Source organism: Diplotaxodon limnothrissa, linkage group LG5 (assembly GCF_057381915.1).
Source record: "Diplotaxodon limnothrissa isolate DT_005_m linkage group LG5, D_limnothrissa_male_GT1.1, whole genome shotgun sequence".
Lineage (NCBI taxonomy): Eukaryota > Metazoa > Chordata > Actinopteri > Cichliformes > Cichlidae > Diplotaxodon > Diplotaxodon limnothrissa.
The window spans coordinates 22,071,491-22,097,289 of record NC_140600.1 but is presented as its reverse complement, the minus strand read 5'-3'; the positions used below and the strand labels follow the sequence as shown (position 1 = coordinate 22,097,289).

General features: G+C 42.4%; 3 protein-coding genes across 7 annotated transcripts in view; 2 read left to right on the top strand and 1 right to left on the bottom strand.

The window, feature by feature from the left end:
• The window catches only part of cacna1da (calcium channel, voltage-dependent, L type, alpha 1D subunit, a), a 58,435-nt gene extending 56,840 nt beyond the window's left edge, over positions 1 to 1,595 (top strand). For all 3 annotated transcript variants that reach the window (XM_085354250.1, XM_085354249.1, XM_085354248.1), the window contains 3 exons: positions 453 to 559; positions 806 to 1,123; positions 1,290 to 1,595. In XM_085354250.1, the coding sequence (XP_085210376.1) occupies positions 453 to 559; positions 806 to 1,123; positions 1,290 to 1,595 (731 nt within the window). The remainder of the gene's footprint in view (positions 1 to 452; positions 560 to 805; positions 1,124 to 1,289) is intronic.
• Positions 1,596 to 4,662: 3,067 nt separating this feature from the next.
• Positions 4,663 to 8,625, bottom strand: LOC146632283 (parapinopsin-like). The gene is made up of 4 exons (XM_085354247.1): positions 8,295 to 8,625; positions 7,855 to 8,183; positions 5,462 to 5,704; positions 4,663 to 4,773 (listed from the first exon to the last, which is right to left on the bottom strand). The coding sequence occupies exons 1-4, from the start codon at positions 8,623 to 8,625 to the stop codon at positions 4,663 to 4,665; spliced, it is 1,014 nt and encodes a 337-aa protein (XP_085210373.1).
• A 9,979-nt stretch (positions 8,626 to 18,604) lies between these two features.
• Positions 18,605 to 25,799, top strand: part of cacna2d3 (calcium channel, voltage dependent, alpha2/delta subunit 3) — a 34,376-nt gene continuing 27,181 nt past the window's right edge. Inside the window, exons 1-5 of one of the 3 annotated variants that reach the window (XM_085354244.1) lie at positions 18,605 to 18,729; positions 20,179 to 20,260; positions 21,790 to 22,008; positions 23,491 to 23,607; positions 25,370 to 25,429. In XM_085354244.1, the coding sequence (XP_085210370.1) occupies positions 18,605 to 18,729; positions 20,179 to 20,260; positions 21,790 to 22,008; positions 23,491 to 23,607; positions 25,370 to 25,429 (603 nt within the window). The remainder of the gene's footprint in view (positions 18,730 to 20,178; positions 20,261 to 21,789; positions 22,009 to 23,490; positions 23,608 to 25,369; positions 25,430 to 25,799) is intronic. The other 2 variants (XM_085354245.1, XM_085354246.1) reach the window with 2 other exon arrangements.

Here is a 25,799-nt window from a genome sequence, read left to right as displayed (position 1 = left end):
TAAAATATTAAAATTGTTCATCCTATAAAAACAGCCTGTGATTGTCGTCCTCCTTGACCTGGTGCCATGTGTCAATGTTAAATATTGTAGAAAGCTTTTACGTGAGGCACACCCCTCTTTGCTTTTCATTTCTTCATAGCTTGTTATTACATTGTACATTAGTACATTGATCAGAGCATAGATTTTCTTAATATCTGAAATTATTAAAGTGGCAAATGTTAATCCTCTATCCAGTTAAGGTGATTTTAATAGATGAGCAACATAAAATAGCTGTGTGGGGTTTTTTGTGTGCTTGTGGACAAACCTCACAAAGCTGTAGTTTTCTTTTAAAGGTTGTACATGTACACAAACGTTGCTTTTTGTTCGTTTTATTGTATTGTATTACTCGTAAGTTTGAATTTCTCTCATTGTTTCTAAGTTAATGCTCACTGCTCTACTCTGGATTAATTCAGGTAATAGAAGGCCATCCTTCAACTTTGAGTGTCTGCGCAGACAAAGTAGCCATGATGAGCTTCCACATCAGCGTACTGCTCTACCACTGCACCTTATGCAGCACCAGGTAACACAGACATTCTTTAAGTTACATTTTTGGCCTTGGGTGGAGTGACATTTGTTAGTAAGTTGCAGATTGCATCAGCTTTCTTAAATTAATTGCTAAATATCACAGAAAACTGTTGAATCGAGATACTACACAGCTATGAAATAGCAGCAAACAGAACTGCTTCCCAAGTGGGTGGCACAGTTTAACTATACTTCAAGTCACTTTTGTGTTCCACCGTCAAAATCCTCCTTCTTCACCCATCAGGTTATGGCTGTAGCAGGGCTGGACTCTAGCAGAGCCCATCGCCTCTCCCCAACCCGCTCCACCCGTTCTTGGGCCACACCCCCTGCCACACCGGCCAGTAAAGACCAGTCACCATACTACACCCCTCTCATACGTGTGGAACACCCACACAGGGAGAGTGTTGTTGGTAGCCAAGTGTCTGTGCGCAAGAGCTCCTGGTACACAGACGATCCCGAGTTCTCCCAGAGAACGTACTCACCTGTGCACCTGCAGGTTCCTCCGGAGTACCATAACCAGTACCACCAGAAAAGAGGCAGTGCAACAAGCCTTGTGGAAGCGGTGAGTTTAAGGCTGTTTGGTGGAATAGTTACTGGAAATTTTGCATGACCTGGGCTTTGATCTCACAAGCACATTTTCAGATTTATTGTGTCATCTGAACAAAACACAAAACACAGTCCTAAAAAAATCCACACTGAGATATTTTTCTTCAAATTCCTCCGAACAGGTTTTGATATCAGAAGGACTTGGGAGATATGCCAAGGATCCCAAGTTTGTCGCTGCCACAAAGCACGAGATAGCAGATGCATGTGAGATGACGATAGATGAGATGGAGAGTGCAGCCAGCCACCTGCTGAATGGAGGAATGTCCCCGGGTATCAATGGGGTAAATGTGTTTCCCCTTCTGACTCCAAGGGATTATGAACTGCCGGACACCGCAGCCAGCTACAGTGATGAAGAGCCAGAGACAGAACCCAGAGGTCCTTACGAGGAGGACCTGGCAGACGAGATGATCTGCATCACAACTTTATAGCAGAGGCTGGAGGATTCTGCACATTAGGACCCTTATAGATTTGCGAAAATTTAAAAGAAATGCATCTGTTGGCTCTGACCCAAAGAAGTGCCTTTAAAGTGAAGCGAAAAGGCATAGGGATGAGAGACACACAAGTCCTGTTCGTTTAATTGTTCTCCACCTGCCAGCCGTGGAGGTCACAGCACAGAGCCAGTTACCATTCCTGTTGAGCACAGAGGGACAGACTGGATCTTCCTTCCAAAGGCTTTGACCTGATGGTAATATACAGGTTCTGCCTGCAGCCAGTCAAAGACAATAACGCTGATGCCAGTGAAAGAGATGGACCAACTGGCAAAGGTGTGAGATGCTCTAGAGGGTGGGTCTCTAAGGGTGATGACAATCAGATGTTCGATGTCATTACCTCAGTCACTTTTTTAAGGTTTGGCATATCATGCAAGTTTTCAATGCAAGCATAGAAAGGCATATCTCCTCACATAGTTTTTAGAATAACTCGACCCCTTCGTCGTTAGCGCAGATCGTTTAAAGATCGCTAGAGCTGAGTGAAATAGTGAGATAGAGAGCTGAGTTGCACCAGATTATGCAGGAACTAACAGTCCTACTTATAGCATCATTCAACTTGAGATATGTACTTTTCAAGCAACTAAAGCATTTGTGATAAATGCACTAGCAGGCAGGTTATTTTAACACTTTAGAATAGCCTGATTAATATTTCATAGTTGATATGCTGTAAATTGTATTATATAACAAAAGAAACTTTGTAAAGAGATATTCTATATTTTGTAATTATGTATCATTTAAAAGATCAGCAATATGGACCCTTGTGACTCATGTTATACTATAAAAGCAGACTTGCATTATTTTATTAGGTAAACTGTTCGGATATTTATTTGCTTTTTTTTTTTTTTGCCAATATGCACCTTTTATTTTGCCTATGACGACAGCATTCTTTAGAGGTTCTGCTTATGTGGCGACACTACCGCACAAGATATGCTTTGTTTCCTTAGCATAGGAGTACACTTGTTACTTCATCAAACCGACAATGGAGCATTTTTAGAAGGCAAGCCTCAAGGATCCAGTGCTGAAATTTCTCACAGATGTGACGAACACATTTGTTTGCATATTTTGTGCACAGTATTTTAAAATGCGTAGTGCATTAACAATGCTGCTTTTTTCAGTTGGCTTCGGAGTCAAACCTAGGTTTTTGTCAGCCCCTACTGAAATGCCTTTTTGCTGCTGAAAGAACGAAAACTGATAGATGGTAATAACAGGGATAAATTAACACTTTCAAAGCTCATGCTGGGAATTTCACTCTTTGTTGGTCATGGCAGGGTTTCGTTAGACCTTTGTACCGAATCTTAGCTATCACATCTTAGCCTTCATGCTGTATGTGGAGAGGGCTTAGGTGGCAGAAGACACATGCACACATCCAAGGGCCGGAAACAGCCCCAACATGTGTTCTAGGTGAAAGTACTGAGGGTGTCCTGGTGTCAGGATGCTGCAGAGAGGCAAAGCAATACTAACCCCCACACCCCCAACCTTTCTTTCTCAGCCTCCCTGGTTCCTGCGTATAGTATACCTCGTTAGGCATTGGTGAAGACATATCATTGTCACAGCTTATCTGTTTGTCCCAGTATCCCACAGTGGATTCGTTGAGATTAACTAGGGCTGAACGTGGATTTTAGTGTGACTGTATGAAAATGAATGGCAAACCCCACACTGGGTACGTTTAAATAAAGGAGTAGCTGGAGCCCACAAGTTTAAAAACACAAGGCAACAAAATATCTTTTAACCATTCATCATCCGTTTTTCTCTTGCATAAAGATACTGGACTAAATAAATTGAGGTGGGCTATTTCAGGCGTTACCATAGAGCGTTTAAGGGTTAATGTGACCTGCTGTTGTAGGCGAGTGCATACTGTACTCTAATTCAACCGAATACTGTCATGAAAATGTAGGTTTTCCATTTTGTGTGCACATTGAAAGGGCTCTTTGAATTGTTTGTGAGTAAAAAAAAAAAAAAGTGTTGTAGTCCTTTTGTTGATAACTGTCATAAAAAGGACCAATGCACATAAAAGGCACATTGTACTATTCGTAGCAATTACAGTACTGATGAACTGAAGATATGCATTATTTTGTAAACACTTTTAAAAGTTGTGTTAAACTAAAGATTAAAAGAACTTACTTTTACCTCATGTCAGGGATTCCTGAAAAAAGAAAAAAAGAATATAATGATTTGGTTCAGTCTACCAATGGTATTTAAATATTAGCACATAGCTGTTTGTCTTTGCACAAGTAACTGTATAGTGCTTTTTGTTTCTCCCTTTTCTAAACAGATTTGTGTATTAAGGTGAGACAATTTTGTACTTTTTGTGACTGTGTGTATGGTTTAGTGGAATCTATATTTGTCATTTACACCTCACCTCATAATGCTGGGAATGAAAGAGTATTAAAAACATTTTTCAAGGTGCACTGTTCCTCTGTTTTGCAGGTAGGAGAAAAAATAAAATAAAATGATCAAGTACCAGTTTACAGAGAAACACATGTTGATTTGAACGTTTCTATTAGTTTTCTTCATCTTGTTATGATTATAATTACTATTACTACTATTAATGTTCAGAAAGCTGTATTAAAATAGAAGATAATGTAATATATGTACAATATGGAAAGACCCATGGTAATGTTCTCTACTTGAAAGTCTTGATATCTGCTCCTTAATGTTTTTATTGAGTAAACATCTTTTCTCTTAGTAGCAAATGCTTTACTATAACCCTCTAGGTTTTGTATCAATACATTTTTTGTATTTTTTATTTTATTTTATTTTGGCCTTGATTTTCTTTGAATCGATACTGATATTTTATTTTCTATTGATCATCATTGAATAAACTTATGCTGAAATGCTGTTCTAATCTCTTTGCATTCTACACTTTTTAGCAGACAGACAGTTGCTGTGAGTGTCGCCTCGCAAATCAAAACAAATAATTCAAACGCATAACTTCACTGACGTTTGTGTAATGTGACAGAAGACGTCTGCAAAATGAATTTTTACAAGCATGTTGCATTTGCACATTTCAGGAAGGAGACACTTTGTTTATCTCCACAGTTGTTGTCGCCTCCGATGCCTCATCGTCCTCCCATGGCTCTTTCCCGCACATCAGGAAGGGTACAGCGTATTTACGGAACTAAAGGAAACATATATCACAGTCTATTATTGTAAGTCAATAATAACATTTCTGATTTATCAGCATATACAGTAGAAACTATGTACATTAGATAGGCTTTTAGATTGTAGGTTATATCATATACAACAAAACAAACACTAACAGTGATATTAAAGTGTGACAAAATAAAAATAACTTTTAAAATGTAACTCATTGCCAACCCTACACATATGCTTTAAAAAGAGAGTATAAACATATAATAAGGCTTTTGTAAGCACAGAAATATGCATTTAAGAAAAAACATACATGTCTGTAACTACAACCCCTCCTGTGTGTCTATTGTGTCTATTGAAAATATGTTTTACTGGCTTTATGGGAGAATTGATCATATGTGAAGGTAACTGTAAAATTAAAAATAAACAAAAATAGACTCTAAACCCTTTGCTCGTTTTAAACTGGGGTGAAATGGTTTATTTACTGTAGACAAATTTAAAATTTTCTCATTAAAACTGGAATATTCAACGTAAAATATATCAAATCTGTAAGTTATATAATACCAACAGAAACAGTGTTGTATTTATTCCTGTATTTCCTGAATAGCTGTGTAATACATTTTATCCCCACTGGGTGGTGCTCATGTGACGGAAAAAAGTTGATTCACTAGTTCCCCTCAATGTGTTTACCATATCTGGCTGAATACAATTATTACCTGCTTATTGAGGTAGATATAGATGATGGGATTGTACACAGTGCTGCTCTTGGCCAGATAAACAGGCACTGTGCCCACCAGAGGATGAATCTTCACATCTGGGTTGTACACCACAAGCATGGCCAGGGTGGCATACGGCATCCAGCTGATCAGAAATGTCAGGACCATCAGGATCACCATGGACGCCACCTTCATCTCCCCTTTAGCCACTGCGCCACCTTCCACACAAGCCATCTTTGATACCTGTAAAATGGTGTGTTACTGATAGGGTCACTAAAGACATTTAGAGAGGAAACATCTCTGCAGTAAGATTCAAGACTGAACTGAAAGTGACAAGAAGCCCCAGCTAGACACTAAACACTTTACTGAACAGGATTAGAATTTTAAAAAAGCTGGTAAGAACTGATTTAACCTTTAAAAAACAGAAAAATAAAACACAGTATCATAAAGTTTACACACTTCTTATCAGAGGTGGGACCAAGTCATTGTTTTGCAAGTCTCAAGTAAGTCTCAAGTCTTTATCCTCAAGTCTCAAGTCAAGTCTCAAGTAATGTCAGGCAAGTCAGAGTCGAGTCTCAAGTCACTGGTGTAAAAGTCGGAGTCAAGTCACAAGTCTGAAACTTTGAATTTCAAGTCCTTTCGAGTCGTTAAAAAAAACGAAAAAAAGCATGTTGCAGTTATATAAATGTAAATATTAGACCATGTAATTTTAAAATCTGTGTTTTTCTCAACACATGACAAAATAGTGAACTTAGAAAATATACACAAATTGTGAAATTGCACCTCTTTAAAATGCAGCTCAATTAAACCTAGCTCCAAGAATAATTTTCACCGACAGTTCTGAGATAAGCTGCATGTTATTCTTGGATGCGGTTGTAGGACCGGCTTTAAAATCGCATGACAAAAATATCATACATAAATAAATGATATTTTTAAAAAAAATATCATTTAAAAAAAAAAACTGCATCACCAACGTAGCCTGGAAAACATTTGCTAGTTAGATGAAGTCAGCTATCTCATCGTAGCATATTTATATGCATATTTATAATCATACGGTTCTTGGAGTGAGTGCATACGATCATGAAGTTTAGTAACTTCAGGTCACTGCAACAAGCCCAGGTACAGTTTACCGACGGATGGGTGCAGGACCTTGAAATGCACCGTGTAGAACGAAAGACCATCGTACGTATCATAAGTTTACCAGTCTCACAAATCGTCATCATAAATACACATTCGTTAACCGTTTATTAATAGGACCTTTGAGCTCAACGGTAATTAATTAGCAGTGGAAATAATTTCTGGTACCCATCACAGAAATGTAGCAGTGACAACAATATTGTATGCTGTAATCGTACTGGGCAATTAGTGATACAAAAAACCTGTTTTATCCTGTGAATAAAAGTATATGTTTTTGTCAATGTACCATAATAACAGAAGCGAAACGCAATATTGTGTCAGGACAATTCACTATTTATGCACAATAAATAAAGGAGCATAGCGCGACAATTTCTGTTCAGCGCCAGACTTGCTTGTAACCTATATCACCAATTATGTTAAGAAAAATGACGCATTAACTACTAAAAAACACTGACCTTCGTGTAAATGCTTGGAGCAGACTAACCTGTGAGCTGGAGTGTTCTGGGACGTTATATTTGATCTTTGAATGGCTGCAATCCAGGCCATCCGTCGCGTCTTTGTTACTTCGGAAACATGGCTCGAACAATTTCTCCTCAATGACGTAATCCGATAACAACCGATCTCTTTACCCGTCGGCTTCCCGTGGCTGTCATGCGACCGGCTATTGCAGTTAATAATACAACGGCTTCTTGACATTTTTGTGTTTCTTTTTATCGCTGTATAACTGATTTTAATTGAAAGCCTGCGTGCGCTAGTACCGCTTGCCACGAGTTCCCAGAATCCTTTGCGGTTCTACCCGTGAATGACGTCACATTTTCAATCTCTATATAATATGCATGTTAAATTTTATATTTGGGGTAAAATATCAAGTCTTTTCAAGTAAACCGGTTCAAGTCCAATTCAAGTCCCAAGTCATTGGTGTAAAAGTCCAAGTCAAGTCACAAGTCTTAGAACATTTTTTCAAGTCAAGTCTAAAGTCATAAAATTAATGACTCGAGTCTGACTCGAGTCCAAGTCATGTGACTCGAGTCCACACCTCTGCTTCTTATAGTATATTGTCTTTATTGTGAGTAGTATGTGTAGCCTAAAGCTGTCAGTTAAATATGATCAATTTAAAAATAAGAGATTTTACTAGTGATCAGAGTTATAATGTAAATTCAAAAACATACTTCCATTGCGCTACAAATCCCGCAGATGACTTTAACACCATAACTTAAAAGTATGTGTGTTATTTTTTCAACGCTATAATAGCTCACCCGGTGTAACGTCCACATTAGCTTGGTGTAGGATACCAGGATGATGGCAAAAGGAACAGCAAAGCACACCGCAAAGTAAACCACGATGTAGGAGACATTTTGAGGGTCTCTGTTGTGCCAGTCTGGCGCACAGGATGTCCCAACACCCTCCAACTCATACCTTCCCCATCCAAACAATGGAGGCAGGTTCCATGTCAGGGACCACAGCCAAGATAATATAACACCTCCAACTGCATGCTTCTTTTGGAAGGTAATTTGTCCCAGTGGCTTACACACCACAAACATCCTCTCCACTGCGATCAGAGCAACGGTGCACAGAGATGTGATACCTAAAATAAATAAATAAGTAAATAAAATAAAATTTGAATTTTCACGGACGCTAGTGGAGGTGAAAGTACTTTTAATGACACTGTACTCCATGTGGTATTCTTTGAACTTACCAAACAAGGACACAGCAAAACCTTCCATCACACAGCCTGTTCTGCCCAGGGAAAAGTACCCTTGGGCGTTGTTGACCACAGAAAGCACTCCTCCGGTCATGGCTGTGCCCAGATCAGCCACAGCCATGTTCATTAGAGCATAGTTGAGCGGCTGCCTCAGCTGCTTGTACAGGAGGGATACAATAATCACTGTAGCGTTGAGGGTGATGGCCGGACCAGTAAAAATGGCCATAATGATGGACAGAATGATGTAGCCAGCCCGTGGAAGAGAGGGTTCCCCCTGCGGACCCAGGTAAAAAGAAGCATTTTGTAAAGATCCAGAGTGCTGCATGGATGCAAAACTATAGGAAAAAAAGTGGTATGGTCGTCTTTTCTTCCCTGGAGGTGCTCAGAGTTCAATATCTCACTACTCGAGTGTGACAGTGGAGATTAGACGACTCGAGTCTAAGAATAAATCCTCCAGATCTGGACTTACCAAAGAGTAATTCCTCCAAAATGATGGTCCTTGATCCCCCACCCTTTTCTTAATTGTAAAAGGATTTAAACAGGCAGTGCTTGTTGCTGCGCTCAACCCACTGAGCAAGTACAGAAGAAAAGCAAGACAATACAACAAAAATAAAAATACAATAATATAAGATTATTTGTGACTGCTCCCCCTCACAGAGGACAACTAAATCAGACTGCTGATTTAGTTGTCTGTGAAATGCTTAGAGAGAGGTGTTTCACAACATGTGCTAACTACTGTAATTAGGACTGTGTGCCCCAAAAAGTTGATTCTGTTCATCTAGACGTTGCGTTTTCTGTGGGAGAAACATTTTCTCACTCATCCTAGTGACTTCTTGAGATGAGGACATATATATATTTTTAAAAAAATCAAACTGTAACTTTTTCAAATATGCATCTTTTAGTGCTACTGCTCTGTATAGAAAAAGCATAGGCATAATTAAACTCTCTAAGTTGCTAATTTTGAATACAGCAGCGTAAGAAACATGATCATCTTTCTTGGAAATTATTTTTTAGATCAATAAAATGACAGTAATAGTGTAACAAATTAGTTCAAATGTGATTAAATTATCCTTTTTTCTTCAAGAGTAGTTTTATCTTTAGGATTTGAGTGAGTTGGGGAAGGAAGGGTTATACAAAATGGTCCGAGGATTTAAAATATTTTTCTCTTGAATGTTGGCATAAAAATGTCTTCAACAAACTTAATTTTGAAACTATATTACTAATAACAGATTTCTGTCAGAAAGCAAAACATATATATTGAGTATTTTTATAGTCTATATGAATAAAATATTTACTTCAGGGTGACAAAGCCATGAAGTGCTTGTTGTGTAGGATAATGACAATGGTAAATATATCATTGCATTAATTATATTATGTGGAATTAGTTTGATGTGAACAATTTTGTCTCTCTGTGTGCAACAAAGTTTATTCTGAAGGCTGGCTTAAGACTAGTTCTTAAAGAGAGATTCGATTAAACAAGCGATGAAGTAACCGGTTACGTTTTAGCTACAAACTCATGTAACGGGCTGTTTGGACTCAGGATTACGGTGATGTGCTATTAATAACTCTGTATTAAAGTTCCACCTAAACCCAGAACTCAGACAAACAACAACAAGATGCAAACACTTTAACAAGTGCAAAGGTTAGGTTTGAACCTAATCATCAAGTAAAAATAAATATTTTTATTTGATCTATATTTATTTATAACAACACGTTACAAGTGTAATATTACTATTATATTACTATTTCACTGCTAGCTGGATTACTAATTAATGTGTTACACAAATTCACAGCAGTGATTAAAAAGTAAAGAAAAAAACACAACCAATTTTTGATGATGAAATGTGATCTGTATTTATATGTTAGACTGTGGAGGTAAGCATTAACGACACAGAGCTCTCAGTCCTCACTCCTTCTTTATTCGTCTCTCGACAACAACTCAGCATATCGCGCCACAAAACACAGGAACACACTTCCTTTACACTGGGTGTGAGTGGAGCCCTCTAGTGGTCCACCACACATGCCCCCCCCGAACACCCAGCAGAACTAGTCCAGGACCCGGGGCTTAAGCAAACGGCCGGAACGGCTGAACTGGGGGGATGGGGAAACGACAGAGGGCAACCCAGCCTGGGAGCGAGGCTGGCACTGGCGGTCAGAAAAAGCTGCAGACGACTCCGTTGATTTTGGGTCGCTCCTGGGGGAAAAAACAGAATCCATCAGCTCGGCGGCAGGTGGGCGGCCGCGGCGAGGGGCCTGGGCCGGGACCACCTGATCCTCTTGCATAACATATGCAGGCTTAAGCCTGTCAACAGAGACAACTTCCTCCCGACCGCCAAAGTCCAAAATGAAATGTTTGTTGCCTGGTTTAAGAACCCTGTATGGCCCGTCATATGGTGGACGCAGCGGAGTCCTATGGGCATCGTGCCTGACGAAAACGAAACGAGCAGAGTCCAACGAACTCGGAACAAAAGTGTCAGGCAGGCAGTGGTGCACAGGACCAGGAACAGGAAATGAGTCTCTTGGGGGGCGAAAAGGCAACAAAGAGGTATCGAAACATGGGGGAGGGCTCTCAGGTAAGAATTCCCCAGGGACCCGGAGAGGCTGGCCGAGGACCAGTTCAGCCGGGGAAACCCCGAGGTCTTCTTTAACCGCGCTACGCAATCCCAGCAAAACCCACGGAAGACGGTCGACCCAGTCGCCACTCGTTAAGGAAGCCCGGAGCGCGGCCTTAAGTGACCGGTGAAACCGTTCGCACATCCCATTAGCTTGCGGGTGGTATGCTGTGGTGCGGTGGACCTTGACTCCCAGGCCGTCAGCCATAGCAGACCAAAGCTCGGAAACAAACTGGGGGCCCCTGTCCGAGGTAATGTCAGCAGGGGGGCCGAAACGTGAAACCCACGTTGACAAAAATGCCCTGGCCACCGTCGCCGCTGTCGTGGACGCCAGGGGTACCGCCTCCGGCCACCTGGTTGTGCGGTCCACCACAGTCAAAAGGTGCGTGAAACCCTGTGACTGCGGCAAGGGACCAACCAAGTCCACATGAACGTGATCGAAACGCCTACCTGGGACACGGAAAGGTTCGAGGGGTGCCTGTGTGTGCCGGTGGATTTTCGAGCGTTGGCATGGGATACAAACCGCCGCCCATTCTTTCACCGTCTTGCGAAGGCCCGGCCAAACAAACCTGGCGCTGACCAGCTTGACCGAGGCCCGTACGCCGGGATGAGAGAGGGCATGCACCGAGTCAAAAACACGACGACGCCACGAACGGGGAACCACCGGGCGGGGGCGGCCGGTGGAAATGTCGCAAAGAAGGTGCGGACCGCCGTCCCACACCGGGGTGTCCTCCAGCACGAGGCCCGTTTTCGTTGACTGAAGGGCAAGGACGTCCGGGTCAGCACGTTGCTCGGCGGCCATGGCAGCGTAGTCGATGCCAACATACACCGGAGAAACCAACACACGTGAGAGACAGTCAGCGACGCGATTGGACTTACCAGCCACATGCTGAATGTCTGTAGTAAACTCTGAAATGGCCGCCAACTGGCGCTGCTGGCGTGCGCTCCATGGGTCAGAGACCTTGGACATCGCAAACGTCAAAGGTTTGTGGTCAACGTACGCAGTAAAGTTGCGACCCTCGAGGAAAAAACGAAAATGTCGTGTCGCGAGGTGCAGGGCCAGCAACTCCCTGTCAAAAACACTGTACCTGCGTTCAGCATCCCTGAGCGTACGACTGAAAAAGGCGAGCGGTTGCCAGAGACCTGAAACCCGCTGTTCCAACACCCCACCCACTGCCACGTCAGAGGCGTCGGTGGTCAACGCGATCTCTGCCGACGGAAGCGGGTGGGCCAGCAGGGCGGCGTCAGCCAGCGCAGACTTAGCTGCGGAAAACGCACGGACGCGTTCTGGCAGCCAGTCAACCGGATCTTTGGCTGTTTTACCCTTTAAGGCAGCATAGAGTGGCTGTAGCAGGTGGGCAGCTCTGGGGAGAAAGCGGTTGTAAAAATTTATCATCCCCAAGAACTCCTGCAGCGCTTTAACTGACGTGGGACGCGGAAAAACCGAAACGGCCTGGACTCTGTCGGGCAACGGAACCACACCTTCAGCGGAAATGCGGTGCCCGAGGAAATCCAGAACAGGCAACCCAAACTGGCACTTGGAAGGGTTGATGATCAGGCCGTGCGCTGCCAAACGCTGGAAAACCTGGCGCAGATGGGACTCGTGCTGGCTTGCTGAGCAGCTGGCCACCAATATATCGTCCAGATAAACAAAAACGAACGGCAGCCCACGCAAAACGGAGTCCATCAGCCGCTGAAAGGTCTGGGCAGCACCTTTCAGGCCAAACGGCATGCGCAAAAACTCGAACAAGCCGAAGGGGGTAATGACAGCGGTTTTAGGAACGTCTTCGGCGCGCACGGGAACCTGGTGATACCCCCGCACCAAGTCAATTTTAGAAAAAATTGATGTTCCCGCGAGATTGGCAGAAAAATCCTGAATGTGGGGGATGGGGTAACGGTCATTGTCCGTGGCATTATTTAAACGGCGGAAATCTCCGCATGGCCGCCACCGACCGTCCGATTTGGGCACCATGTGAAGCGGAGAGGCCCATGCACTGTTCGAACGCTGTACAATGCCAAGGCGCTCCATGGCTGCAAACTCTTCCCGAGCGACGGACAGTTTCGCGGGGTCGAGGCGGCGCGCGCGTGCGAACACCGGGGGCCCGACCGTGGGAATATAATGCTCAACCCCATGCTTCGTTACCGTGTTAGAGAAATTAGGGACAGACAGCGATGGAAACTGTAAAAGCAAACGCTGAAAAGCATCCCCGGAGGTCACTACATTAGCTCGAATCAGGGGCTCGGCGGCCCGGGTAAAACAGGGTAGCGAAGAAAACGAAACAGCATCGATTAAACGTCTGTTAGCCACATCGACAAGCAGTCCATTAGCACACAGGAAATCAGCTCCCAAAATAGGTACAGAGCTAGCGGCAACAACAAAGTTCCACTGGAAATCCCGGCCATGAAAACAAACAGTCACCAACCTTTCCCCAAACGTTTTGATGGGAGAGCCATTAGCTGCAATGAGCTGCGGCCCACAGTTCGCTGCTAGTCCGTCGGCAGCGGTAGGGGGAAGGAGGCTCTTCTGGGAGCCGGAGTCCACAAGAAAACGTCTCCCGGAGCGCGAGTCCTCTATGAAGAGCAGCCTTTCTGTATTGCCAGCGGTCGCGGCCGCTACGGCGCGCTGGCGGGTCCGTTTCCCTGGGCCGTGAAAGCGCAAGGCGGCAGGCAGCGACGCGCTCTGTCGCCAAAACGCTGATGGTAGAAACAGATGCTCTTTCCGCGGCGACGGCGTGTAGCAATCCCTGCCGTCAGCAAGGGGGCGGATGCTCCGGGGGAGGCAGGTGGAGGCGTGGAAGGTGCCGCCGGCGTGTCCGTAGCCAGGGCGTGAACGTCGAAAGTGCGGCTAGCCAGGAGAATGCGATCCGCTTCTTCAGCCAGGGAGCGATAATCCTTCGCAGGCAGAAGTGGAGAGTTCGCGAGGACAGCTCTCACGGCGGCCGGTAGTTGGCGGAGGAAGAGGTGGGCGAAGAGGAAACCACCGTCATCTGGCCCGAGCAACGATAGCATGTTCTCCATGAGCTCGAGCGCAGTACCGCCACCTAAGCCTGACAGGTTGAGGAGCTTGTCGGCTCGTTCAGCGTCAGAGAGGGCATAGCGCCGAAGAAGCAGCTCTTTGAGGGCGGCGTATTTCCCTTGGGCGGGTGGGTCCCGGAGGAGCGCCATCGCGCGGCGGGTGGCCAGCGGGTCGAGCGAGGCCACCACATGGTGATACTTCGTGTCGTCAGCCGAGATGCCGCGAAGGGCGAACTGAGCCTCCACGTGTACAAACCATGACGGGGGGTCATGGAGCCAAAAGTCCGGCAGTTTCAGCGCCACAGCGAACGTAGCTGAAACAGGAGGCGGAGGTCCGGCGGCCGCTGATATATCCATAGCGGGGTCTGTGTTATCTGCGGCCCGTTGCATGCTCGAGTCAGGGGTCACCAATGTGGAGGTAAGCATTAACGACACAGAGCTCTCAGTCCTCACTCCTTCTTTATTCGTCTCTCGACAACAACTCAGCATATCGCGCCACAAAACACAGGAACACACTTCCTTTACACTGGGTGTGAGTGGAGCCCTCTAGTGGTCCACCACAAGACTTAATAACATATGGCACAGCAAGCCAGAACAGTTCACTCAGTCATGGCCTTTGCTGAATACATAAGACTGAATGACCATTGGAAGTGGCCTGAATTAAGTTATCCGCAGCTGCTGGGGTTGCAAGGTGAGGTTAATCCTCAAGATTATCAAGAGAACATGCCAAGAGGTGTCCAATGTTTAACCCTTTAAGAGGCTTATTTTCAATCAAGTCAAGACACAGATTACAACTGTTTGGGTCGTGGGTTCCAGAGCACTGATGAAAAGATTTTTTTTCTTTTTTTTAATTCAGATGATAGCACTTCTCTTTCATTTTGAAACAAAATCTTACCTAAGTGGTAAAAAAAGAAGCCCATCCCACTATCAGAGGCCGTACTGTTGTCGGTTAACATTTACTTGAATTCTTGGAAATTGTCTCATCCAGGAAAACTTTACTTTTCATACCTTCATGAGAATGTTAAAACTGTTTTCAGATCACTGAAAGCACTTTGATATTGAAATGTTGTTGTTCCAAATTACTTCCCCAAAATATTTTTGACAGATTTGAACACATCCAGAACATCTCCTGGGTAAATCTATCTGCTCATAAAGACCGTGTTGTTGTTGACAGCTCTTGTTGTTGACAGCTCTTAGGAAAGCTATTGTACTAATCTTACTTGTGTAACTAGAGAGCACTTTGTGCTACACAGTGTGTTACTGTGTCACTACTCCTCACTCCATGTTCCTTCAGTGCCCTTGTTTGACTTTTCTGACTTTTCTGTTTTTACCTTGATGCTATTGTTACCCTGCTAATAAAGTATGCACACAGTAAAATTAACAGCTGTTATTTAGCTTGCATGTAATATTGTATTTATGCATGGTATAACATGACTTTGGTGGGTAGATCTGTGTTTAACAAAACAATGTACGATAAATAAATATATATATTATAAATTCTGCGAAATAAATTTGGAAATATTTACTTTTAGTTGAGGACAGTAAATACAGATACTCACACTGCTTTCAGTTAACCATTTACTCTATGTTCATTTTCAGAGGCACAACGGTAATTTGATGATCTAACTTAATTTCAAAGATAATATTTGTAATATTTAATTTTAATACTTTGATGTCAGTTGCTGTGTTTCCTCTCTTGAGATGCTTTGCCAGATCTTTACTGCAGCCACGTTTAGTTGCTGCTTGTTATCTGAGATAATAAGCAGCTGAGATCAGGTGACTTACTTTGCTAATAAAGAACATCCCATTTTTTTGTCTTAAGAAACTCACTATCCAAGTGCTGTCTGGTCTGTTTAACATTATTTGGCTGAATCTAAACAGAGTATAGGCCTGCACACTTCAGCCTCTGTACTTGTATCTCAAGTCACATCATCAACAAACACTAATAGCTTAGTTCCACTGGTAGCCGTACATGCCTGTGTGATAACATGGTCTCCATCATGTTCATCAGATATTTGGCATGCTTTAGATAGCTGATTCTCTCCTTCTCCTTAATTTTCTCTTCCCATCTTTCTGGTGCCAGTCAATCATGGTATCATATCTCCAAACAGAATTGTGGACTTGAGGATTATTTTAGATGTTTGTTTGTTTGTTTGTTTGTTTGTTTGTTTTTTACAGAGTCTAACCTGGCCTTTTTGTTCTTGAGTGTATTCAGTGTTTGCAGCCCTCTGTTTTTCCCCATTCATGAAGATGTCTCAACCATTACTTTCTTAATGGTTATCATTCAGCCCAGTTCAACATTTACACACCTACCTAAAAGTAATGCATATAAACACCAACTGCCCTAACAAGCATGTAGTCTCAGGTATACCTTTAGCTCAAGGCTGGACAGTAAATGAACAGACTTCAGAAGAGCCCAGACAGTCCAAGAGGTCAACAAAGCACAAATACTCCAGGGTCTTTTCAACTACAGAAGAATCAAGTTCAAGCCACTCTAAACTAAACTAAGTCTGTTTAAAAAAAAACAAGAACAAAAAAACAAGCCTGCATTTAGGCAACTTGTTCAGATATCAGGCAACATAGATCCATATCATGACAATAGAGGTCAAAGGGCATGGACCAAATCCATCCCCCTCACAATATTATTATGACTACACCTTGACTACGTTTTACTGCTTGGAAGTCTGTCTTTTGGTGAACGTTTTCTGGGGTGGGACCAGAGGGTCCATGAGGACCAATATAGACTGGAAGTAAAAGCAATCAAGCTGGAGTTCAGGAGGAAAAGTGTCAGGGATCAGAGAATGATCAAGGAAATAGATTGCTTTCCCCTAGAATCACGTTTTTTTCTGATACACTATAAACAGAGTTGCTTAGACAAACCTCAATTGATCATATTTGATCTCATGCTGCTGTAAATCAAACTCAGCACCTGATTAGCTGAATTATGACTTAAGCTAATCAGACTCTACTTTCAGCTGATAGGGGCAGTAAAATTTACAGATCAGTAAATAAATTTTTACCTGAAAACACAGATTTATGCTTAAAAAGAGACCCTGGAATAACTCGGGTTCTCTATAGGCTGCTTTACATAAAACACTGCAGCGACGAGAACAAGATATATTGAAATATACCCAAGCTGCATTCTGTGGGTGGAGATCATAAGAAATGTAGTCAATGAACTCTGTATCCTAATACATGAAAACCTCAAACCATGCCACTGCTTGCACAAGGACAGCACACCTTGAGCTACAGTAAGCGTCTTGAACTAGCTCGATAAAAGCAAAGGACCTTAAGGATAATAAGAGCGAGTTGCTTTTATTTACTTAATTAAAGCTTTCTGGGAGCCGCTGAACAGAGCGGGCGGTCAGAGAGAAGACATTGGATGATACTGTCCGTCATCCAACATGCGGGCGCCTTATCGACACGTCGCAGGCAGCAGAGGCTCCTCACAACTTTGATGTATGATGCAATTACTAAACTAATAAAAGCTTCAAGTCGAAACAGGATTCCCGGTGAGGTGATGGTGGCACGGAGGGGGGGAGGCGTGCTGCATCAACCCGCCTGCTGCCTTGACATCATTATCGCCTCCTAATCAGCCTTTAAGGTGCAGGACGATGGGGACATCTTTCGGCCTGACTGAATACCAGAGAGTGAAAACTGCGCACAATCCAACACTTTTATTGCAAGCCATTTAGTTGCACCTTCACTGTTTCCACAAGAGAGGAGCTTATTCACAACTCCCCAAATAATTCGCGGGACTGACGTTTTTAAAATAAAGTTGCACTGAGTGACCATGATTGATTCATTCGGCAGGATTTCATCCAATCATAGACGAGCTTCTTTCCCCCCCTCCACGGTTACCCATTAGTGTTTCTTCTCTTTCATTCTGGTTGACTACCCGCATCTTCGCTAAACCAAATAACTGAATGTTTTCTTCTTCCTTTGTTGTGCAGCCAGTGCGGAAGCTTTCATCACATCTGCAGTCTCATTATTACCCGCAGAGCCACAATTTATGTGAACAATGCCCCCTTCAAACGCCAAGCAGAATTCATATTTAACCATTTATATGTGTTTAAAAAGAGGAAGTACGTTTTGCACCACCTGATTACCTTTATACCGGCAAAAGATTGGACACTGGAGGCAGCACGGTCCAGCGGCCGTGTACAGTTATACTGCTGCGTCAGCGTTAATGCTACAACTTTAGGACAATTCAGTGCCAGTTTCCTTCGACCTGACAGAAGACAAGTACAGAAGTAAAGCATTGTGCTTCTGCAGCTCAGAGTCTCATACACCTGTGTGCTGCTCTGCTGAGGTGGAAATGAAAACGCATGAAGTCTTGCTAGATATAAGTGATCTCCTGCCTCTCCGAGCTTTTCAGGCTTTCTCACACACAGAAATCGCGATTCCTGCACCGGAGAGCCGAGTAAGGGCTTTCCCCCCATTTTCAGATAAGGCAATGGAGCAGAGAGGTTGGAGAGACAAGCTGGAGTGTAATACTCTCTCTCTCTCTCTCTCTCTCTCTCTCTCTCTCTCTCTCTCTCTCGTCCATACAGCGGTGTACAGTAGGATACGTGCTGGCAGAAGCGCGGGTTTGAGAAGGTGCACTGGGGTCGAGCGGTCCAGCACGGTGCCGGGACTGGATTTTACTGTACCCACATTTTATAAAGAGAGTTGGAGATGGAGGGAAACTGGAGGATCCTGTTCTCCCACGTGTGCAGCACCAGCTTTCTTCTGCTCTGGATCTTCGTCGGCTTGAATGTGGTAGAGGTGGTAGGGTCCCAGCAAGGGATCCCTCTGTCAGTGTGAGTGAGAAACTGCTGTGCAACTTTGATTCGCATTGAACGTGTCGATTTGTGACTTACAGATAATTAAACTACCACAACGTCCGCGTTTCAAATCATGCATTATGTTCTAGATTTAAATAAATGTATCTAGTAACAAACGTATTTTGCATCTCATAAAATACCGCTTGCCTCTTGGATGTATGTCAAAAAACGTTGTAAAAATTAAAATAAGGTTGAGGAATTTAGATATATCTGGAAACTAAACTGCAGACCTAAACGTTCTTTGCAGTGAATGCTACCTGTTTATCTACAGTTATACCTGCATTTGCTGTCATAAATGTAAGCATGACGCGCCTATTCATTTTTCATAAAACAAGACATTTTAATATGATGGACTACAGCATCTTTTTCTTAAAGGGAATTTTTTTTATCATTTTATTTTTTAAGAGTTGCAATAAAGAAGACACACTCTTCATTATAATAACACACATAAGTGTGAAGTGTTATAGCTGGAATCCCCACCCAGTCCTATACAAGTGTAATCTAATAATTTAATGCCCACATAACTGTTTAGCTGCAAGTGATTTACATTTTCTTTGTTATAACTATTTGTAGGCCTATTTGTAGCAGATTGTAGACACCTATTTCAATGCTGTATAATTTAATGAAATAAGTTTTTACCAAGCTTCATTTGTTCTGAAAATGTCTAAATGAAAGACTGTAAAATCTAAAATAATGTGTAAGGTGTAAATAAATCTAGTTTCCACTGCAGTTAACGCTCACTTATATGGAAGTTAGTGCTGTGCATCTATCTGTAAAATATTTTAAAAATACTTTTTTTCTCCTAGCAAGTTCATTTAAGGTGCAATTTAATGTGAAATGGACAGATTTTGAAAACAAATAAAAACTGTGCAAAGGAAAAAAAAATCTCCCCCTTTGGATATTTGAGAAACCATTTGGGAAGCGCTAGAAGGATTATCTTTTTACCAAAGTTTGTTTTGCACATGGAGACAGTTGACCTGCAACACATTATTTTTGAAAACATGTATTCAGTGTTTCATGGGCTTTTTAAAATTAGCATATCATTAAATAAATCTACTTCCCATTTAGGAATAAAAAGGCAAGTTTGTCAGCTGAAATGATGTTAATTTAATATTCACAGTGCAAAATTTTGATGCCACGTAGACGTTATTTACAGTTTAATATAAGAGGGTTCAATAACTGTAGTTTAGATCATCAGATTATAAACTTTTATCAGGAAAGTGAAGGTTTATGATAATCTTCTTCAATAATCTCACTGATCATTTCATAAAGGAAGCTTAAAATGATAGATCAAAAGGATTTTATATTTTAAATACTCAAAATACTCTCTACTCTATTGTCTTGTCTTGTTAAATTTTGCTTCTTCTCTTTTATGTAGAGAACTGTTGGATAAATTGCCTTGTCATTTTCTGTCTTTTTTCTTAGCGTAAAGCTTTGGGCCTCTGCATTTGGGGGAGAAATTAAATCAATATCTGCTAAATATTCTGGTTCCCAGCTACTGCAAAAGGTAGATTTCCTTTATGTTATTTTTTAACATGGATGGATTTTTCCTTTGTCTGAATGCCATGCAGTTACATCCATTGTATGCTGTAGTGCTATCTAATGACTGCAGAGACATTTCCGTGTCTCAGCTGAATGCTGATGCGTTATTCTGGAGGAGACTCAGGTGTGCTTGGTAGAGCACTCTGTGTATATGTGTGTGCATGTGTTTTTGTGCGCATGCACACATTTGTGTGTGTGTGTGTGTATTTGTTCATGATACGGCCCATTAACCATGGCTCTGATTCCTCTCTCATCTCATGTCTCCAGTTAACTCTCTGGAGTCAAGAGTTTCAACCTCTGGATATGATTGTGACAAGGGGACAAATTAAATAAGTGTGGTGGAGTTTGATAGAGGGTGTAGGGGAGTGACAAGATGAACAAGTGAAACCTCGGGAGAATGAGCGACGGTCCAATGCAGTAGATTTAACTTTCTGACCACATGATGGCAGAGGTGTGCGCTGTAGTCACAGGCCTGAGGTGTAAAAAGGTGGTCAGTGTTCATTCGGGATGAATGGTAAACTGCAGGTTTCCCTCAAAAGTGACCAAACCAGGGACTGCAAAGCAAACAGCTGTAGGAGCTGTGCATGAATACAGAATAGCTGTGCAGGCTTATAGCACTGTGTGCAAAGACTTCGAATTATTATTTTTTTACAGGGTTCAGGTAAAAAGATTTAAAAGAAAAAAACACCAAATTATTTGCAGTAACCCAAGTGAGGGTTTTTCAATTGTATTTATAAAGCACCAAATTACAACAGTCACCAAGTGCTTTATGATGTTAGGTAAAGACCCTGCATGAATGTTAGGATGACAGTTATGAATCCCAGCGTTTGGGAAAATAACATGCAGTCATGTTTTATTGCTGCTAACAAGTCAAAGTGGACATTCTCTGTTTTAATGGCTGTGTCTCTGGAAATCTTGTAGATTCTCCCACGTATTTAGTCTAACTTCAAACTGCGGAATCATCTAATTTTGAAGTGAAAAAAGTTAAAAAAAAACTTTGTATGTTGAAAGGTTGTACAAGCAATTTCAGCTTAGCTTGAAGAGATGAATGCTGTAAGCATGCCGCGTGTCTCTAAACTGAAAAGCAACTTTTACTGAGTAAGTTTTTGAGTGTGCATACTCCTTCTCCTGACCTTCTCACTTAAGTGTGATGTAATGCGGTGCAGTGCAGGAGCTCGGCAGTGCTGTATAGCTACAGTTAAATATTCAGGTTCTTTTTCACTGTATCGTAAAGCTGTTCTTTGTGGTGGTGTCATATTTGAGTTATCCTTTCATATGTGTGGCAATAAAAATAGGGAAATCTTTAAATTTATGTGAGGCTTTAATTACAAAACTGGTATAGAGGACTGTATTACAGTGTTTCCATTTTTCTTGTCAGAACACTGTCATCTTCCCTGTCTGCTGTTTATAACCTTTACTTTCCTCTTGTTAAGTACATGAATCTGTGCATGACTCTTGCTAATACTAATGCATTGATCCACATTGCTATTTTAGGAGCTGTGGGCAATCACAGCGCCACGTCCAGGTGTCAACTCCAGCTCTGAGGGCACCACCTCAGTCAAGGGCAGCAGCAGGATTAAGAATCCCGCCTGTCTTGGAGGGTGGGAAGAAGGCGGACTTCCCAGAGGAAGTCCACGCAAGCATGGAGAGAGTGTTCAAACTGCAATTAGAAGACGTCTTCAGGGTCCCAGCCTAGGATCTTCTTGTTCTGAGGTGACTTCTTTTGAATTTAAGCTAAGATGTGTGGTTGAAAGTGAAACACAGCTGTATATAAAGCTCCCCTTCTATTTTTCTTTTTATCAAATTGGAACAAAAAAGACTTTTTCATGATGCCCTGCAAATATATACTTTTTTTTCTTTGTCTGTATGTAAGCACTTTGCTTATGTTGCGGTTCATGGAGCCATATCTGGAGAGAGCTGTACTGAACCAGTCAGCACAAAGCAGTGAGCTGTGAGGGAACTGATGGGTCGTTAGGGGCTGGTCATTAAGGCTGATCATTAGATGCTTTTTATGGTGATTTACCCGATTTCACAAAGAAGGGGGAAAAGACTGGCTCTTCCGGCTCCCAGCACTCAAGCATTGGTCATTACTCTAATCAATAATAGTGATGAGTGTTTTTGATGGATGGGGCTTAACCTCCACTTGATGACTTGGAGGGGTGGGAGGTAGGAAGGTGGGGGTCTGGGGTGGGACTGGGGACTCAGGGTGCTGGGGCGAGGAGGACAGGCGTGAAATGAACTGTTCTGCTCCACTGAAAGTCCACACTCTTCCTTTCAGTAGGTAATTTGTTGCCTCATGTACTGGTTTGTGTGTGTTTTTTGTATATCCTGTCCCCGTAACATGTAATATTGGACGTGCTACGAGCCTTTAGTGGCTTGTGTTTATTTTTAGATACAATTGCTGGATGTGTGCATGAAGTGGCTGACTGGAGAGTGTGGGAGGATCAAGCTTTTTGTTTTTACTTGGCATGTGTGTGTGTGTGTGTGTGTGTGTGTGTGTGTGTGTGTGTGTGTGTGTGTGTGTGTGTGTGTGTGTGTGTGTGTGGCAGGCAGGTGTGGGATTATGTAATGCTATATTCCTTCGAGCTGTGACGGGCTTTGTTCTGTATCACTGGAGGTCCTGTGCATCCAGCAGAATCAGCATTATGTGAGGTGTAGTTCATTACCCAGAGTCGCCCAAGCTTGACACGTTATTATCTTTCTTCTGTGCTTTGACTCCATTTCAATTACCCTCTTGCCATGCATAGCCTTCAGATCCAGCTCCACCCCCTCCCTGGCCACCCAACATGGCCTTCTCCAGCCAATCAGCGAGGAAGATGCGGCATGTGCAGCCAGTAACTGAGACCAGATAAAGACCATCAGTCATTTTGTGTCCCAGCATGGATTTTATGTTCACCTGAGACTAGCTGCATGCAGCCCGTCAGCCAACCTGTGAAAGCTTTTAAACCTTGTTTAACAATTTACTCATTTCTATAGTGGATACAGTGAAACAATAAGGCTTAAATATGCATACAAATATACACACAGAAGATGTTAATTATCTGTTTCTTTCCCTGTCATGCTGAGTAAGATCTAAGGAATGGGTTAATCAGTCTTGAGATCTCATTACGTTTAAACTATGCTCTCCATGTTACAGGACACACAGCTGTTGCCCCTGTCAGCACCACACTTTATGATTCTTCTGGTTATTTTCAGAAATATAAAGAATTCGAAAAGTCAGTCAGAGTGGAAGAGATTGATGGTATGAAAGTGGTCAAGAACTTGGCTGTGAAGATGGAGGAAATGTTCCGGAGAAAAGCCGAAGCAACAAGGGTAGGCCGTGTTACTGAATTTTTATTTATCAGAAAAATACATTTATAGTACAATATATTCATTTCAATTTGTCAGGGTAAGGGCATGTATGGGATAGGGGTGAAATCAGTCTTTTTCCTTTCCTTTTTTTTTTTTTTGCTGAAATAAGGTTTTTGGGTTTTTTTGTTTTTTTTGTTTTTTTTTTCAAATTCTTCCCTTCTCATTTACTTAACTTGAGCTTCAATGTTTAATGTTTTCTGACGCACCTGACAATTAAAAGCAGCTCTAACTGTGTCAGTGCGAGTTTAGCTTTGAGAAACAATCTGGAGTCTGATCAAGTCAACAATTTATGCTTATTTTGTTTCTCATAAAGGGAGTATGAAAATTTGCAGGAGTTATCCTCAGTAACAGTGACCACAATGACTTTTGCTGGCTTTGCTTTTTTTTTATGTGCATTTTTTTTTTGGTAACAATAATACGTAACTTCGTGAATACCAGGAAGAAAATAAAAAGAGTAGTCACCGATCTGAGAAACTTTGAGAGATTACGTGGATCTGAAGTGTAGTAGTCGTGAATGTAGTCTGTTACAGTCTGGGCCTGAGGTGAAGTCAAGCCTCACAGCAGCAGCCTGTCTGCGACCTCAGCGCACAGGAGCTTGTAACCATTTTAATGCTACGCCTCGCACGAACTGCTGGGAAATGATAACGTTTATCTCCCTGCGCCTTGTCCCATGTGCGCGATAATTCATGGCAACTCGGGCCACAAATGACACCGGATACACAGATTTAATTTAATAAAAAAACCCGGCTGGAATCAGTTTGAAGTGCGGCTGAATAATACACATTAAATATATAAATAAACGGACACGTGCAAAAACAAAATCAGTTTCAGGTTTATCTCAGTCTGACTGCGTCGTCGCTTTGCTCCAAATTGAAAATCGACGCTGTTCTCAAGTGTTAAGGGTGAAAAAAAGACATTCATACCTACCACAAAAAATAAAAAAATAATAAAATAAAATAGATTTAACCTATTTCCTGCTGCTTTTATTCGACAACTGCTGACACCACTAGAACTCACTTTGGGGTCAATTGAATTTATCCTCAGGAGTCGGCGGAAAAAGCCGCAGTTGTGTTTATATAGCAGTTTGTTTTGACACGCGTGACAGATGTTAATTACCTGCTTACCTGCGGTTTCCCGGGAAACCCGGAGTCAAGCATATTTCTCTGAATCAATCTATTCCAGAAGTTAGCTCTGCTTTGGTGAAAGGCATCAAAATCCCGTTCCAACCTGCCTCCATCAATCATTCCGCTCCTGCTCTCTGCAGCAGTTGCCTATATTTTATGTACATTTTCCCCTTTAAAATGCTGCGAGGACAGTCAAGAATTAATCGACTGAATTTTGAGAACATATCATTTTCGTAAGTTCTGGAGAGCGCTGACAGAAATCTTCACATGCTGCCGATTTCATTCTAAGATTTAATTTAAAGCAGTGCTACGGTCCTCGATCACGTTCCTCTTTGGTGAAATGTCATTCGCTGCGCTTTGGAAATTATCGAGGAGCAGAGCAATGTCCAAACAGCAAGTCTGAGAAACAGAAAAAAAAAGCAGCAGAGTGTTAACGCCTCGGGGGAAATTTGTGGGAGTCTCGAAGCTACGCCAAGTTTTACGCAGTGTCTTAACAGTTTCTGTACAGTCACCATGTATGAACGGAAGAGTTTGTATATTTTAAACATGCATTTTTTAAAAAGTTTTGCTCTTATTAAGCAACACTTCTCTCCTCTCAGCGACTCGTGGAGGCGGCCGAAGAAGCGCATCATCAGCATGAGGAAAATCCCGACCTGCAGGTGAGGCTGCAAAAGAAAAGGAAAGGAAAGACGTGATTTTTTTTTTTTTAAAGTGGCGTGTCACTGTCATAGATCACGATGAATCATCTTTTAGTTGGTGAGGGGAGGAGCGGCTGCAAGGTGAGAGAAGGGTAATAGGCCCTAAAAGTCTTTAATTGCGTTGGCAGCGCCCTTCACTCTGACGTCCTGCCAGCGGTTTGATACATAATGTTTCTTTGATAAGTCAAGCCTCACACAGTGAAGGCTGCGGCGCCAATACTGCCATAACTCATAACCATGTTTTTTTTTTTTTAAATTAGGCTGCAGAGCCTTTAAGCTTTTACATACTGTAATTAACACTAACTAGAACACAGTGGAGATTAAGATCTAT

What these genes read in the sequence shown, in the direction of transcription:
- LOC146632283 (XM_085354247.1), bottom strand. Translation starts at nt 8,625, where the DNA reads ATGCAGCACTCTGGATCTTTACAAAATGCTTCTTTTTACCTGGGTCCG. An exon ending in TTTTGCTGTGTCCTTGTTTG is followed by an intron (nt 8,184 to 8,294) that starts GTAAGTTCAAAG and finishes TATTTATTTTAG; the next exon opens with GTATCACATCTCTGTGCACC. An exon ending in TAATGTGGACGTTACACCGG is followed by an intron (nt 5,705 to 7,854) that starts GTGAGCTATTAT and finishes ACCATTTTACAG; the next exon opens with GTATCAAAGATGGCTTGTGT.